We start from the raw sequence: 18,681 nt of genomic DNA on the forward strand, positions 1-18,681 counted from the left end.
GTAGTGAAACATGAGTAAAAATAAACAACTGAGATCATGTTAAACAATTGTGCACACCCTCTTAGAACTGGGCATTCAACTGCTTTCAGAACGAACCAGACATACTCAAACTTGTGTTAAATGGGAGTCGGCCAAGGCATTTTAAATATACCATGGAAAATAGTGATGATCGTCATTATCAAATGGAGAAAATATGGCACAACATTGACAGTTGTGACGGTCAGAGAACTGGATATCCCTACAAATTTGATGAAAAAAATAGATTAAAACTGGTCAGGGAGACTACCAAGAGGCCGACAGCAACACTGAAGGTGAAGGATACGCAGGAATTTCTGGCAAAGACTGGCTGTAAAGTGCATGTCACAACAATCTCTCATCTTCTTCAAATCTGGGCTTTGAGTACGCTGGCAAGATGGATGCCTTATATTATGAAGAAAAACATCCAAGCCAGGCTACATTTGCCAAAAAGACACTTGAAAGCTCCCAAACGCAGGTGGGAAGATATGTTAAGGGCCACTGAAACCATGTTCCAACATTATCCCCATAATTCCAAAAACTATGTTTGGCCCAAACACATCACTGCTCATCACCCCAAAAATAACAAAACAAAAAAACAAAAACATAAAACACCATACCTACAGCAAAGCGTGGGCAGATCAAGATTTGGGTCTGTTTTTCTTTAGTTGGAACGGGGGCCTTAAATCAAGTTGCAGGGAATTATGAACAGTTCCAAATACTAGTCGGTGTTAGGACATACCCTTCCTGCTTCTTCTAGAATGCAAAAAGTCTACAAGCACAGCAGAACTTGAGAAGGATTTTAAAATGATAGCAGGGGTGTACCCAATGACTTTCAATATGATTTGTTGATTTTTTAACACAACGACTTCCCCAGTTATAAGAGAATATGCACTCTCAGTTTAATAATCCTTGACCCCCGCCTCCCGCTCCCCATAAAAAAAAATACAATTAAAAAAAAAGAGAGTTATACAGGTTAATGGTGGAAAAAGTTAATAAACATCTTGCTTTCATTTTTAGATCACAAAATTTGAATTGGTGTGTGTAGCCTTTATATCCACTGTATGTAGAAGGTAATGCTGATGGTTAATAACTCTTAACACATTCACTGCCAGACATTTTCAGACACTTTTTTACCCTAACGTTTGAAAGAATTTGAAAAAAACTATAAATAAATACCTGGGAGTGAATAGCTGGACTGTGAAAAGACAAGTCAATTCATCAATGGCGGTGAATAAGTCAACGGCAGCAGTGGTTTTAATTTTGTTGTGTCCTTCGTTTCAATGTGCGACCCAATGACTCCATTGTACTTCCCATTTTATGGGAGGTGTAACTCAGCCACACAGCGATACTACTGTGGTGTTGCAAATTTGCATAATTCTAGCGCAGCTCATTGTGTGCCTTTTGGGTGTCTGTGTCTGAGCAGTCTGTCAGCTTGCAACTGATTATTTGTGTATCTTAACACAAAGATGACCTCACCCCCAAGATTAAAGGCAAATTCATTGCTGCTGTGTTCCAAATTCAGAAAGAACAAGTTCAACTCTATTGGATCTTAAACTCAATTTCTAATACAGAATATTCTAACAGAAAGATGAAAGGTCTCATCGTGAGTCCCCCTAAATCAAAGTGGTTCATCACAAACAAGAATAAATGAGATACAAAAAGATTTTGATTGGAACAACAGGGAGTAAATCGGACAGAAATAAGCATAGATCAAATAAACCTGGATCAAACAAATGACTGTTGAAAAGACAAGCAGACAATGACTTGTGTGGCCAAAGTGCGTATATCATGTTTACATATTCTCTTGCGCCTTACATTTTGTATCTGTCACATTCCTCCAAGATTATGTTAGTAGTAAGAAATGAAATACAATTCCAAAACTAATTCTGTGAATTGCCTAATTTCTCCTCAACAAAATGCAGGACCATCACGATGACATACTGCAAGAACATTTCTGTGGTAGCGTCAACTTCTGTGCAAGGGTTTTATAATACACAGAGGAGCTTCAAAGTATTCCCAGACCACCAAAAGGTCATAAATAAGCCATTGGTTCAATGTGTGCATGTACTGTATACACACACTGTTGAATAAGGCTTTATGTCTGGTCATCTGTCAAAATACAAACAAGTAAATGTACCCTCCTGCTATAAATTACGTCAAATTACTACCCCAGCATTTTTTTTTTTTCTGTGAACATTATTTGTCTATTATTGGACTTTCAAAATTTTTAGACGCAGTATGCATTCGTCAGTTTAATGATCAGTGAATGCGTGGTATGCCACTGTAGCTCATGCCAGGACAAATTTCATACTTGGACCACAAACCTAGCAAAAATATGTTAGATTCTAAAAGGGTTTATTTTGAAACATTTTTATAGAGCTGGGAATGTATTCTTTATTGCCAAGAACAACTTTGAAAGTTAAGCCAGGATTGCAGACCACTGAGACTGTATTTCTCTCACCTGATTTAAGAGTCTGAGAGGTATAACGGCTGGCAAAAGTGAACATGTAGGCGTTTTGTTTCACTAATTCTAAATCGGCTGCTCAAAACATGACTTCCGAGCTGATACACGTTTGTGAAGGCATCTCCACCTATGAGACCACACGCAGTACACCTTTTATCTTAATGAGAGTGTATGTGATATTCCCGCAAGGCACCTAGAATGATCATAAAGATGAGCGAGATGCCGTTTTTCAGTGAGGGGTCCAAATGTGAAATGACAGCTGAAAGTGGCATGGAGGAGAGATCAGCAGAGTTGAAATGAGAGAACAGGCACTGAGATAAATGCAACGTTTAAACTTTATACATCTGGAGAAGCCACATTAGAGACAATTGAAAATATCCTGTAAACACAAGATCAGTCTACTGACTAATTTAGTAGACCATCTCAACATGGCTCCATTTTTATTTGATGTTAAAAATGGGGGGAGGGGGCATCCCATATGGAAAGCAGGTGTTAGGAATATGTATCACTGAAGAAGGCTGCAAAAGCCTATTTAGAACCAATTCATATGAAACGTCACTGTAGCTTTATGCATCTTACAAACTTATCCAAAAACAAGTTTGAACTGTGTGAAATTAATTCCAGCAATCAGACCCAAGACTGCTGGGGTTTCTGAAAATAAATAAAAAAATTTAAAAAGAAAGGAAGAGAAATTAAATGAATGTGAAATCAACATAAAAATTGCAATCATCGATAAAAGCAATTACCAAAGGTTGGGGGAAACGAGCAAACTCCGGAAGCTTGTCAATTAGCTTTCAACACTGTCACCACCAGTGCATGCATCAATTATAAAGCCCGTTTCAAGCAGCCAGGCCTTGTTCTCATTGTGGTTGTTGTAGACATCAGAGCAGCATATTAGCAACTTTGTGCAAATGTGTTTTCTGTTGACTAGACGTCACCCGCGCCTGTGATGTGGCATCAAAAATCTACAAAGCCCTTCTGTTGTTAGTTAGAGACACAACAATACTGCCATGTCTGTTCACATCAAGTGACAATCATGTTATATATTGTTTTAGATATGACATCTGTACTCTATTTTCACTATTTGCAGCTGTGGGAACTGCAGAATAACTCATGATAGAATATCATTGTTGACATTTTGCCAACGGCGTTTGGGAGTCGAAAACATTTGACGATACATCCCAATAGCTGTGACCGTAGAAGACAATGTTTGTGGAAACAGTCTTCCCAGTATACAAAAAACACAAACATATTTCATACAACAATGCACTCAATGGTTTCATAATGAGTTGTAGTAAAAATGGACTTGAGAGGAAATGCCAGATAAGCATTGAGTTTTGTTTCAGCTTTTAACAACCTATGAACAATAGTTCATAAAGTTAACCAACATGAATATTCAGGAAATTAACAAAGCAAGGCCTTAATGTTTTATATTGAAATCCACATAAAGCAGTTTAATAAGGTGATCATCTGATTTTGATTTGGATTCATTAATCAAGCAAATGCTTACACAAAATGACTGCTATTGTCAGTCTGCTGAAACCATTATGTTCATAATGCAAGGTTGTCAGTACTTGCTTGGATTTATGAAAACCAAGTACTGATGACTGGTTCCATAGAACATACCTCCAATCTTGGCATTGTAAGCCACGCCGACTCCACAGACGTCATTGTTGGCTACTGCCGCGACCTCTCCTGCACAGCGTGTTCCATGCCTACAAAAAAAAAGTGCGGTTGAGAAGAAACATGTTTAAAAAAACAAAAAAGACTACATTATCACATATTATTCACTTAAAAATGATAACATTTTATTGCACGTTGTACACGGGTATTCCTCCCAAATCTCCGGGGCTCCTTGGCGATGCTCTGGTAGTTATGGGTGATGTGCTGCTGTCAGTGCGATGGCTCCTGTCGTGATGTTTCCACCCTTGATCTGAACCCAGCCATATGTAGATATGCTCATAAGTTCAGTTTTGTATGTGTGTGGGAGGGAGTTTGTGCGTGCCTGTGACTATGTGTGTGTGTGTGTGTTCTTAGGGAGGGTGTGGGGTAGGTATAAGGTCATCATGTGTTTTACCTAGCAGGTGTGGGGCCTGCGAGGTCACTGAGTGGAGGGAATCATTTTAACATGCAAAGCACTTTGAGCCACAATTTCTGTATCAAAAGTGCTCTATAAATACAGTTCTGATTAAATGATTAATTTATAGGGCCAAGTAATACACTCAGCTGAAAATATTGCCAGTGAGAAAATGTGTCATTTGAGAAATATGGTGAAACGGGCACACCGACAAAACAAACATATGAAGAAAAGTTCCTGGCTTTGATTTCTTCAAACAAATCTAAATTCCTATTTGTCCCCCCCAAAAAATTAAGCCACTGAGTGAATAAACTAAACATTTACAACCCGCAAGAATTGTTAACCTTGGAGTGGTGAGTGCACAGATTCAGTCAAAAGAAAGACAAAATAAAAACAAACCCTGTGCTGGTGAGATGAATTTTTGTGGATACTATTTTCCATTTTAACACAGTGTCTTTCATTATTCCCAAGCCTCTGTTGTGAAGTATCTAGCTCCAGGCCCTGCAAAGTTCTGAGGTCCAATAGACTGGCTGATCAGCACATTCCAGTCAGGTGCATTCCCCTTGTCGGCCAGATGGATACATACTTTACTCGCCCTTCAACATTATCACAGACACATATCGCCATTTGACTTGCCTAAACCAGAGACCAAATCTATGTGCCAAATCAGGTAGAACAGAAGAGGAAATACTATACAAGCCAAATTTCATCCAGCCAAATCATAAAAAGTGCAGCATTTCAGGTTGACATTATCACAAATCATAACATTTTTTTCAGACTAATTAAACATATTTATTTGCACTAGGTGAGCTAAGTACACATGGCCAATGTGCCGATGCATGTGTCACAGGCAATTACCTTTGTATGCGTTACATACAGGGAGGATGGCAGGATAAGAAAACACACAAAGTACAAGAAAATGATGGAAGAGTAAACCCACACCACATCAACTTGGCAATTTCGCACAACATTTTATCTTAAGCACTTCCTGAAATCCATTCTGCTGGGGTACTGCTGCAGTCGTGCAGCATACATGCTCGGCATGTAGCTGATGAGGAGATAAATGATATGCATTCAAGCAAACCTTTTCAAACCCAGCCTTTGACACATTCATTACAGACATGGACATGATAGATGGTTTCATGGAATACAAATGCCATCAGAGCGATAGATTAATTTCTTGGTTTAGGAATCTGATTTAGAAAAGAGGAGACCTACTTTCTCCAGATATGAATACTACGCATACTCCCAAACTCCACCACTGATCTGTCACAAGAACCCAGAACGCAATCACCTTCTTTTATTTCAGAATAAACACAAGGCCACTTGGTTAGTAACAAGCCTCCACCCATCCATCTATTATCCAATCCGCTTATCCATTTATATTAAAGCCTTTTAAGTCCTCCTTTGGTATGGATACAATTCTAACATGTTTGATTTAAAAGAAAATTAAATACTAAATAAATAAATAAACCCTAGTTGTTGTCTATACCGGTGTTTTCCAACCAGGGGTAGGTGAGCAAACTCCAGTGGGGGGCGGGGCTACGTGGAAACATTTAATCATTTATTTCCCAGTTCAATAACCTGTGGCAGAACCAAGCCAAAATCACAACAGCTGCATGTCAACCCAAGCGAAGCTCAGATAACTAATAAAAAGAAAGCAAAACGGTCTGAATATAATTCTTGTTCAGTGTTTTTTTCCTGATATTTAAAGTTTAAATGTCTGTTTAAAGCGGCCTTATTCAAAGCAGCTCCATTTTTATGGTGGTAAATATTGTAAGACTTATATAAAACAATGGCAAGTTCATTCTTTAGTGTGATTCATATTACTTATTTATTCTCAAGGCATCATATTTATTTTTGTTTAATTTGAATTAAAAAGAATACAGTGCCCAAGAATTATGTTTTTATTTAGGAAAAATAAATAAATAAATATCAATATCAACTGCACAAAACCATGACTGAGATTCTGTTCCACAGACTTGTTTCGCAAAGGCTACTGTCATACAAATATATTAAAAACTGGGTCTGAAGATACACTTCAGAGAAAAGACATTTTTAGCAGACAAATCTGACAGATCTGACAGAGATACTGTCAGAAATGTCAGAAATGCTGGTTGATACTTTGCTAATTTCTTGGGCTGCACAACATTCATCAATGTTCAAAAAAAGTTTTATTTCTGGTTTCCAGGTTAACGCTAAAACTATTTCATTGTGTTTTATCCTAAGTTCATATATATTAAGGCAAATGTGGAAAAACGTCAAACCTTTATTGAAAGTCTTTCAAAGACGTCTATGCTGTTATTAAATCTCAAAACCAGATCTACCAACACCAAAAGGCCAGCAAAATAGCAAACAGTTTTACTTAACCGTAAAATGACACAAAAATGTATTGCTTTGTGAATAAAGATGAATAACATCTGAGTGTACTAAAATTAGTCTTGAATCAACCCTTAAACAAAGTTAAAGTTAAAGTGGAAGTCGACCCAACAATGTTCTTTACATGAAAATGTTTGATGCAGGCCCATTAGTTGAGACAATGCATTCTGATTAATGTTGCGTTTGTGGAATATGAGCTAAGCAGCAAAATCCACTCGGTTTTAGCCATGTGAAGGGGCGGCCATTTTGTCACGTCTGTCGACTGAAAATGGCACCACAGTACCTCAGGGCTCAGGTACCGACCAATCATGGCTCAGCTTCAGAAAACATGTGAGCCGTGATTGGTCATTACCTGAGCTCTGAGCAGTTGTGCTGTCATTCTCAGTTGACAGAAGTGACAAAATGAGATGGTGAAAAGCGGATGGATTTTTCTGCTTAACTCATACTCCGCAAACACAATATTAACCAGAATGCCATGTTTAGACTAGTGAAGGCGCATAGAACATATTATGACAAAGAACATTTTTGGGTTGACAATTCTTTAATCGTAACCCTTTAAAGGGGGTGACAAGTTATTGCAAGTCTTCATTGCTACTATCTTCCAAATCATGCAAACCTATTCAATCATGACCAACATCGGCAAAGGCTTCCTCGAAGAATCAATGGAACTGAACACCAACACTAATCTCACTGATGATTTTCATGCATCACCTCTCTTGGAAGGTTTTAGCCATTTATCATATTTTACACTCACTTTCAAGCACAATAAAAGCTGTATTAGCTGCAAGTTAATGAGGACGTATGTGACGTAATGCATACGGGCTCGCGACTGGCTAATTTTGGTACCGTAAAATGGAATAGCACACACTGAAATGAAACCTGTACTTTCAAGTGGTTACGCATAAAAGTTGGTTGATTTTGCAGGGTTAGTCATTGGGATGGCTCTATTTTTGTCCAAACGGCACTTGTCGGCATTTGTGTTTAAGCTTGTGATGTCTTGTCTCTATACCCCGCAGAGAGCTCATCATACGTATTTCTAAATCTAAATAAACACTTCATAGTAAGTAAAAAGTATAAAAATCCTGGAGGCTCTTAAGGCTATGGTTTATGTTGTTTGCCAGCCATTAATCCCGCATTTATACCAATGTGAAAATAAAATTATTTACCAATGGGTCTTGATGTTTATCGAGCCGTGAGAACATGGATGAAGTTTAGAGCCAGTATATGGTCAACTAAAAATAAGTATGACGCGTGCACTGTACTCCTGAATTTGGAAAATCACAACATTTTTTTTGCTTAGATTCATCACGAATAACTGTGTATGGTAATAAAACATGAATAATGAATACAGTTCTTTTAAATCATGTTGGCATCCTCGGCCCCTCAACCTGGAAGATATGAGCCAAGTAGTTGTGAAATCCATAAATAAATTCAGAACATTTGTAAACCATCCTGATGGGACTTGAAGGAAAACTTTGAAAAAAAGAAACTTCTCGACAGCACGCTTTCTTAGATAAACAAGGGGGTGAATGGTCACATTACTACCGAGCCATCCTCATTGCAGCCCATATGTTGGGAAAGAAAGGCAGCTTTATGGAGGTGAACACAGTCGGGCTTTCTGCAGGGGGAACAGACGCTTTCAGTCTAACGCAACCTTACGCAGTTTTCCTGCCCACTGGTTGTTTACACATGCATCCGCGCCGACACACTGTAAGGCAAGAGGCACGAAGGCACCGCAAAGACGTTGCCTCTCATTTGGTCTTGCCAAGGGGAAAGCAATGGGAGCTGGGTGGCAAGAGATAAGGGCTGAGATGAGCCAGGGTTAGGGAGAGGTGCAGCAAGAGAGAAACATCAATAGTAAGTGTCTTAGCTGGGCTCTGGGCCACGATGAGCCGCAAGAGGTGCTTAAGTCTGCCTTGGCAGGACTGTCAAAGTATGCAGCTCCGCCAGCGCGTGGCTCAGCCACATTTTTCCGAGATCATATATTTCGCATGTTGACAATGACGGGTGGGTAATCGTTTCCAGTCCCCATAATCAATTTATTAAGCAAATCTCAATCATATTTATGAAAAAAAGTGTATAAATGCTTGAAGAGGCAAATGACTGTCTCTTACACTATTTGTGCTTATATTTACTGAACACCACATGCAGCCCACATGCATACACACCCAAAACACAGTTAAACAACTAAAGGCCAGTTCAGAAATGGAAGCGATGAAATCTGGAAGCGACAGAGAAGTAAAGGTACTAAACATTACATACTGATTAGTGTAGCCCTGAGTGACTCTCCCCATTTTAGGTTCAAGAGGCAGGCAACCTGAAAATGATTCCACTGGCTCCTGTGTGCCATCGTTTCCTCTACTTAATAGTCTCTGCACCTCAGAGGTTGCACTGATGATTTCAGTTACTGCGGGTATGCTGTTTGGGTAGGTGTGTGTGCGATTACATTATTAAGGCATATTTCGAAGGAATACTATCACAATGTTTCCCACTGGCAGATATATATATATATATATATATATATGTTGAAAAAATTGCTATTTACAGTGATCCCTCAAGCGGTTAATGGAGGGACAGAACCCGCCGCCATAAGTGAAAACCGCAAAGTAGAGTCTGACTTATGATGATGATTATTATTATTTTATATGATATTTATTGTACAGTTTTATTTTGGGGGGATTTGCGCCTCTGTTATGCTGTTGTGAACCCCGGCATGGTTCCCACACTTCTAAATACTTGTTAACAATCAATTTAACTTTAAAAATGCAAAATGAAGAATAAATACCAAGCTGCAGGCTGTGATAAGAATTTAGCTTCGACTGCGGCAGCTGACGATCACGACGGAACGTTCGCTAAAATCTACATTAAAGTTTTACTTTTTATCATAAAATTGTTCTGTTTTTTGGTCAGATACATATGATATTGGTGAAACCAACCCAAGTTTTACTGTAGATTACTAAAGAACGGAAAAAGATCAAACCAAACTTTTTTTCCGGTGAAAGAAGAGTCTACTGTCTCTTTTGATAAGTTTAGTGCTTATACTGTCACAAACCACAATATTGTGTCAGTTTTGAAATATCAATTAAAAAAATGTTCTAAAAGGGCTCGCAGTGAATGTGTAAAAATGGAATGGAATTGTATCATCTAAAACAGGTCGACTGAATGCAACCAAAGATACTATTTTTGTGTTTTTTCAAGTTGCAGGCTTATGTTGGCAAAGACGTGCCATGTTTGATGCCCGCCCATGCCTGAGCATGATCGTGCCTCTTGCCAATAATCCTAGTGAGTTTCAAGTAAAAGAAGAAATAACCTCAGGCAAGGGCAAGTCACAAGTCGTACAGATGATGGACTGTAGGCGGGTTCATTCAGAGCCAAGGGATTGGCTCACTTTCATTAATTCTGATGACTTAATTCAATCAATTCTCTGCAAGACATCGCTGTGGTGGTAAACAACCTCTAATGCCACCTCTACAGAGGCCACTTCAATAAATCTGTTTTCTTCACACACTTCCTTTATCCGAGGGCAGATTTACTCTTCTTATGCAAGCTATACGGTATTAATGTCCTAGTGGCACAGAGGGAAATAAAAGGTCACGGCAATTATGGAAATGAGGGCGGGGCTCATTATAGGGAGTAACTGCGCATTTTCGGAACGTGTGAGGCTTAACAATTTCAACTATCTTAATACCTTCAATTGGACATGCTTTGAGAAATGACTAGCCATAGCCAAGTATGAAAGACTATCGGACCTGTTTAGCTCGTTTGAAGAACTCAAAGAAAAGTGCATTTTGCTCCAATCAGTAATGAGAAAGAGTTGCATATACCTGTTATCATTAAGCTGCGTATATCTTGGCTGAGGGTCTGGGTCACCATCATTCACATCATAGCTGGCTTCTGGATCCTACGACATAACATACCAATAGTGCAAACTATTGTTATAGTGCATTTATGTAAAAGATGAAAATAATGAAAAATGTTAGGACAGATGGAGCAGTGGATTTTCTTTTTTTTTTTAGACATTGAGGATTTGTACTTACATAGTTGTTACTGAGGTCTGGATGGGTCTTTTCTATTCCATCATCGAGGATGGACACCACCACTCCTTGACCTGTGTAGCCCAACTGCCAAGCAGCTCTGACATTCAAGTCACGGTGGTTGCTGTTGTACTGAGGATGGAGAAAAATAATTCGTTATCCTCTATTGCTTTAATCTCATTGCGACACAGTGAAAAAGCTGCAAAATGGCAAAGGTTTATTCACACAAACACATGCTGAAGTACTTTTTGGTGAAAGGAAAATAGTAGGGAAACAATAAGTCAAGCTATAACAGACATGTAATTCAGTCATAAAGTATCCGTACAACAAATTTGCTTTATCATTAATGCAGAGCAAAACACTGGAGACTTGGACGATGGCTCACAAATCATTTTGTATCTCGTTTGATTTGCTGTTGACATTCAGTCTGACCTTTTCGAAGCTGTGGCTTTCTTCTGCTTCAAAGCTATTCTTTTAGTTGGCAATAGTTACTAATATACAGTAGTGTCTGATGTACTATTTTACGAGCCCTCCTTGCAGATGGCAGCCATTGTAAGTGCAGTCCGCTAGACACCGTGATGTTTGTTCCTCAATCCTGTCATGCCGTTAGTACAAAAAACATCACAAGTATTTTGTGGTTTCCTGATTTCTTCTTTTATATGTCTATCACAACCCAAGTAACCACAAAATGCAGCTTTGAAAATGCCCAATATGGAAAAGTAATTGAAAAACAAATTTCAGGACAAAAGTGATGGAAATCTATCAGTGAGACACCAACAAACCATGGTCAGCGCTATTATCCCATAGTATAGAACTGGCGACTATAGTCTTTAAAAGCAATACAGTCGTTCTAGAGTTCAATAGAGACATTATTGTGTCATCACTCGGCTTTGCCTCTTCTGATCTATTCAGTTAAGTAAATAAAAAAATGGCTGGCCTCCCCACACATGATGAATAAAGGAAATTGAACAGACAGCAGTAGAAGAGGCACAGAACTCTTTTGGAGCCATGTTGAAAAGTGCATGTATACATTTTCATCAAAGCAAAGCTGATCCCAGCGGTGAAAGGGATTCGACAAAAGCAAAGGATGACTCTTGCCATTTAAGAAGTTTTTCAACCTTGTGCTGTCATATTCAAATATTAAAAAAAATGTTCCCACGCAAATTACATCCACATATAATTCATAATTCATCACACTTCTTTGTATCATTATTGAAGTTTAACAAGACACCATCCATTCAACTGTAGTGAACATTTATTTTAATAGTATGAGGCCATTTGACAACCACCAAGTGCCTTTTGTTGCATCACAGTCAATCAACATGTATTTGCATTTGAAGCACCTTCGCAGTAGGAGTAGTTAGTGATGCTTTTAGCAGGCTGGCATTTGACTGAAATTCAGTGAAACAAATCAACCTTGAGATTCAGGATTAATTTTGTCTCTATTGTGATTAGGGCTGCAATCAACTATTAATAATCAATTATCAAATCCTTTCATTTCCATCCCTTTATCAAAAAACAGGACATCATTTCAAATTGACAGTGCAGAAAATGCACAGCAAAATCAACTATGATTTAGTTACTGCTTTTGTCCGTCGCAAAACAGGTAAAATTGTTGTTTTCTGAAGTTAAAACAAATGTTTGATTTTGAGTCAACACAAAGATAATCGGTCTGTTTTCATGGAGGGCTGCGGAAATAAGCAAATATTTACAGGTGAGAAGCTGAAATTCTGAAGATTTGGACAATTTTCAATTAACTAAGGTATCCAAACGGTTAACTGATTAGTTGTCCATTAATCGTTGCACCTCTCTTGTGATACTGATATGTGGATTTAAAGCACAAAGACTAGACAGAAGCCCCTTTGTTTTAACTGCAAAATTGCATCCTTGTAGATTCACACAGCATTATATTCACAATCATGGGAACAATCACATTTCCACATTCAATTGTCGGTATTGACTGAGTGAATAAAAAGCTCAACCGGTGTGCAGTGACAAATTCAAGAACCCAGAAACACACACACATGCAGTTAGTTTTACTGGATCCAAGCTTAGTACAACTTCAACTCACCAAGTACCACTGGTCCTTGAAATTTGGATCATTCGGTACTACGTAGGTATCCCTTTTTTTCCTACGTTTGACCACCTGTTGCTCTGCCCAGGTCACCTAAACACAGAAATGAGCAGACAAAAACAACAGTGAGATGTCGGTCAACATTAGTATCAAGGAAACCGAGTCAGAAAAAAGAATGTGCCAGCCATGTGGGTGATGTCAAATTATTTAATCGATATCCTCAGTGTGATGACAGTTTACAGTGGGATTAGAGGCAAAGAGGGATTGTGGCTGCCATGCTGATGAATTACAAAGTAGCAAGAGACTAAATAAAATGTATGAAGCATTATTGAGTTAACACTAGGAAATTAAAGATTAGACATTTTAAATGTAGAGTCACGACGTAAGGATGGAAAAATGTGTATGCACACCAGACGCACAAAAATCAGTAACTGTAACAACGGATTGACTGAAACCACTTTTTTTCCAGACTGAGTACGAGTACTTTATGTTTGTGTTCTCGCCAATACAAAGTACCAAGAATGATAATGCCATTATGTTTGGCAATTGTCGTAATGTGTTCAAAAACAAAAATATTTCCTGAGCACACAATAAATTTCACTTAATTTCATTTTTACGCAAAATCTTTTTTTACTAAGGGTGTTTTGATCAGGGTTTTATGCTGTCAATTCCTATCATCCATGAGTGACATCGGCTGATTCCGATACCAATAACACGTATTAGCATTTTTAAATTTTGGACTTTTGAGAGGATAAATAAACAATAAATGTTCTCAAAATTACCTTACAGTAGAGCTGATTTTTCATTATTATTTGTTTTTATCAATTTCTGTCAGAAGCATATTTTTTATGCCTCTTATTTAGATTGATGTCCACATTTGTGCAAAAATATGTAGGCTTGCCTACTTGCTTCAGTTTACATCTGATAATTGTATATAGCAGCACTACTGGATGCACATCAGAGGAAATACTGTAGGTCTGTTTAATGTCACTTCAAAATTAAGTGAGAAAGATAAGCACTAAGCGGTCATACTATGTTGCATATTTTTTATAGAATAACTTAAAATATATCGTGGTATATCGTTATTGTGATACAAAATGGCCTATATCGCGATAGAAAACTTTTTCCATATCGCCCAGCACTCATTTGAATCAGATATGCCCGCAATCTGAACGCAGCTTTATACAACACACAGCAATCCAGTCTGCTGCAAGCAATGTGTCAAAGAGTTAAAAGTAACAAAATAAACCTGTCAAATGATCTGATAATCAGCAAGGACTGCAGAAGCTGGATAATGATCCTGATCGTTTAAATCAGGTGTGTTGCAGCAGGGAGAGATGGAAAACATCCAGGAAACCGGCCCTCAAGGAACAGGATTTAAGACCGCTGTTCTACACTGATGTGCTGTTAATTCTCTGATAACATCATGTAATGCAATAATGAAATAATTTGTTTTAATCGCACTGAGGTTTATGTTAGTGTCACAGTCTGAGTGGAGGAGATGTTTCCACTGAGATTTATTTTCTCCTTTCTCGGATGCTGATGGCAAGGCACAGTTCAGCTGTGGAAACCTGCAGATAAAGTGTTTTAATGTCCTTGTACATTGAGCAGGTTTCAATAAGATAGTAACTTCCAAAGCCAAGCTGATGTATTGCTCGTGTCTAGTGTTAAAGCTACACAGACTGTCCCTCTGTCAAATGGTGATTGATGTGTAGTAACAGCACTCAACAGAGAGATTGCTACTACCATTTCCAAGAGACACTGACACATGTCGTATATCGATAGGATACACACACGTTCCGTATTTTCCGGACTATACGTCGCGTTTTTTTTTTTTTCATAGTTTGGCCGAGGGTGCGACTTATACTCCGGAACGACTTATGTGTGAAATTATTAACACATATATCATATCTGTATATCATTTTACATGTTATTTTAACCCACATAAAGGACATAAAGATAAATCCTAAAAGCTATTAAAATGCATGAATCATTTAAACGGTTAAAATCTAATATTGTGTTAAATAAGTAATTAAAATAGTATAATAAAAAGACAATTTGACTGTCTATCAATCCATCTATACAAAATAGTGTACTGTTCCTTTAAAAGGGGCCGTGCCTGGCAGTGCATGATCTTGCATCATCAGCCAGCCACACACACACACGCATGCACGAGAGCAGAGGAGAAAACTGATAATTACGACCAAATACAAAAATACTTTTGCAGACTTGGAAACATTCTACATGGTCGGCGATTAAAGACTAATTTAATCGATCTACGACCGTTTTGGTGAGTTAAAGTTATCTTACCGTAACTTTCTTGTAATGCTACATGTGTGGATGTTAGCTAAATGTTACCATCGTAGCTCGGTGGAAATGATGTGTACTAAGCGCACAATTTTATTAATTTGATATACATGGACACATTTAAATGCGTTACGTGACAGAGACAACTTGGATTCCGAGAGGGGGTCGAGGGGCGGTTGGGGATTATTGATTTATACTCCAGTGCGACTTATATATGTTTTTTTCTTCTGTATTATGCATTTTATGGCCGACTTGTACTCCGGAGCGACGTATAGTCCGGAAAATACGGTATATCGATATGCCCTACAGAAATGAGATGAGGGCAAAATAATGAAGTTAAACTCACAATGCACTGTGATGTTATTTTATTTTAACAAAGGGAGATTTAAAATGGGGAAAAGGTGGACTAAAGGATGGTTAAGTGAGCAATTTCTCTCTGCTGGCTTTTACTGGATTTCTGTTTAAGGAAAAAAAGCAATATTGACTTTAAAGCTGCTTTTGCAGGCAGTGTGACACAGCCACATTCAACTTCCTTCAAAAGCCCGTTTCTCAGAAATCCTAGCCACAGCAGTGAAACTACTTTCTCCTCATTGAAAGTGATATAGAGGCTTTCTTTTACAAAGTAGTACAGATTAGTTTTCCTTTGATAGTGTATGCATTCAGCATGAAGAAATTAATCAAATAATTTGCTTACCAAAAAGAAATATGTTGCCATAACGGCAGCGAGACAGTCCATTTCAGAGAATGTCCAAAATTCTGCATTATTTCACACCTAAAAAAGATGCACTCTGTTCTAAAAAACTATTCAATAGCTGCGAGCGTTAAAACAGTCCCATAATATCTGACTCTTACCAACTACCCATGGTAAAGTTGCGCATAGTAGTGCTAAATACAAGGCTGTCCATTGACTGGTCAACAATGATTTGCCCTGGTCTCAGTAACTCGTTCACGGCTTTGGACATTTACGTTAATCAACTGGAATCCAAGCGTTTACTGCCACTGCCAAGTACAATTTTTAATTGCTGGGTAGGTGTGGAAGAGGGCCTCACCTAGCTTGACTGTGAATTTCACATTTATAAATCACTGTCAGGACTAAGAGATTCCTGTAGATGGTGGCGGCGCATCGCTTTGGATTTTAGCTCATCACAGCTTTTGAATAGAAGTTAAAGATTAGGGGGTACATCTCGGCTTGTCATGTTGAGTATGAGGGAGGGAAGTGGGCCAAGTTAGGCACTTTATACTAGAACAAGTTTAGGCACTTTATACTTGAACTGAGTATATTCTGTATTAGTGTTGCACAGGATAGTGGTACCAGTACCGTACCATGATTTTTCGGCGTCAAAAAGAGCCTAATACCATTTTTTTTTAAACACTGGTATTAAAAAGAAACAACAACAAAAAAAATGCCATTCACCAACCAACTGAAAGGCAAGTATACATACACGCAAAGGCACCTGTCTACTGACATGTGAGAAACGCCTCTGCGTGTGTGCAAGAGGAAGATGGCCTCAAGCCTCAACCTCAATATTGTGGTATATACATTGTTGTAAATTAAACGTCTTGTAATTACTCGCCACTTTCTTTGCATCATTACCTGTTAAAATGTACCCAACCACACACCAATAAAAAAATCAGTCACTCAAAACTAATTTCGGACTCACGAATGGAAAATCTAAAACTTTACTCATTTCATGCATTTGCTGGATCATAATTTGATCTAACCTGTGCAAAAAAAAGTGTGATTGGTTAAATATTCACAGTTACTGTGACGGTCTCAATCAGCAAACAAAACTATGTGCTACTGTTATTATGGATGTCTTGGCTTTGTTCCGTTTAGTTATTTTGGTAATTCAATTTAAAATGATTAAAAAAGTTTTAGGCTCTTTCACAGAGCCTAACTCTAGCTAACTCTAGCTTCAAAATGCTTCTTAATGTCATTGCTATCAATATTAATTTCACACAGATTCTCACTTGTCTCTCCCATTGGAGCAGGGCACAGGCTCATTTTCAAGCTAACCTCAAACTGACTTGCAAGACTACTGGAAAATATAGAAATGTGAATTTTCCATTAACATCAGTCAAGAAGAGTGAACTGCACTGACTTTCAGAGGTCTCCTGAGGAGTGTTTATGACTTGTAGGTCTCCTCAGGGAAGAGCCAGTTTGGATTCCATCACTCTTATAACAACAGCTTATCTGGAAGCTGAGGCATTTCAGACATTTGAAACAACACAGTATAAGCCAAAGGATATGCTTTTGCCCGAATAGCTGTGTTTTACCTCTACTTACAGTATATTAACCTTAATAAGGGCTGTGAACTAACCCTTGGGTTATCAGTCTAGATGAGAGGTGTGTTTAACCAAATGTGATATGTAATAAACAATATTAAAAAAATAATAATATTAACAAATAATAATAATAATAGCAATCTTCCTCCCATTAATTAGTGAAAATAATGCCCATTCCCTCTCAACTACTTCATCATGATCCCCATTTCAGTCTGTAAGCTCAGTGTTTCTTCTCACAAATACAAAAAAATAAAAAATAAGACTCACAATTTTAAATCTCTTACCTTGGGATCTTTAAGTAGACGGACATGTGTGCTCCTATGATCAGACACCGATCGCTTCGCCACTGTACGATGCTTGAAGTGATAATAGTCACCAAAAACCTGGAATACAATTACATTGTAGTTAAGTTCAGACTAAAAACAAACCAAAACATGCAGTTATACAAGAGGAGTACAATAAATTGCCACTAGGGTTGAGCATGAAACTCCATTCATTTTCTATCCTGATTTGCCACCCAGGGATAATAATCGATAATGCCCACATCTCACTGAGGGGCGAACATTTGTGACTGTTGGCGAAGGTAGCGTATGTTGAGTTCTCAACAGGATTTAAGGTCGCAGACCTTAGCCAAACGTTCTCCAGACATTCGCCAACAGTTTTACTGTTTTTTCTTGTTGCAAGGAAATTTTGAAAATGTTCAAAAAATAACATACGCTACCTTCGCCAACACTTGCTAATGTTCGCCCGTCAGTAGGATACAGGTTTAAATCATTTAATTGGATAAAAGGAGTGCATGACTTGGCTGCAACCAGCAGAGGCACTGTTGATTAAGAGGCAGGAATTAATAACATTTAGAGATTCAGAATGAATTATTCCATCGATTAATTGCATTTAAGTTTATTGCAATTTTTTTCTGAAAACACTGGTCAACAGCAAATTTTAAACAGAGTTGACCTTGTGTCCCTAAGCCAGTGATTCGCAATAATGCACGGGCGCTATTGAGTGTTGCATGCGGGAGAGGAGAGTGGCGGCACAAAAG

General features: G+C 38.2%; 1 protein-coding gene across 4 annotated transcripts in view; it reads right to left on the minus strand.

Annotated features, from left to right (window-relative positions):
- Positions 1-18,681, minus strand: part of furina (furin (paired basic amino acid cleaving enzyme) a) — a 66,144-nt gene that overhangs the window by 13,987 nt on the left and 33,476 nt on the right. For all 4 annotated transcript variants that reach the window (XM_086025237.1, XM_086025238.1, XM_086025236.1 and 1 more), the window contains 5 exons: positions 17,924-18,022; positions 13,044-13,139; positions 10,976-11,104; positions 10,763-10,839; positions 4,109-4,197 (listed from right to left, as the gene is read on the minus strand). In XM_086025237.1, the coding sequence (XP_085881363.1) occupies positions 4,109-4,197; positions 10,763-10,839; positions 10,976-11,104; positions 13,044-13,139; positions 17,924-18,022 (490 nt within the window). The remainder of the gene's footprint in view (positions 1-4,108; positions 4,198-10,762; positions 10,840-10,975; positions 11,105-13,043; positions 13,140-17,923; positions 18,023-18,681) is intronic.

Source organism: Filicampus tigris, chromosome 3, assembly GCF_054856515.1.
Source record: "Filicampus tigris isolate MCC_2025a chromosome 3, RoL_Ftig_1.0, whole genome shotgun sequence".
In the NCBI taxonomy this organism is placed as follows: domain Eukaryota; kingdom Metazoa; phylum Chordata; class Actinopteri; order Syngnathiformes; family Syngnathidae; genus Filicampus; species Filicampus tigris.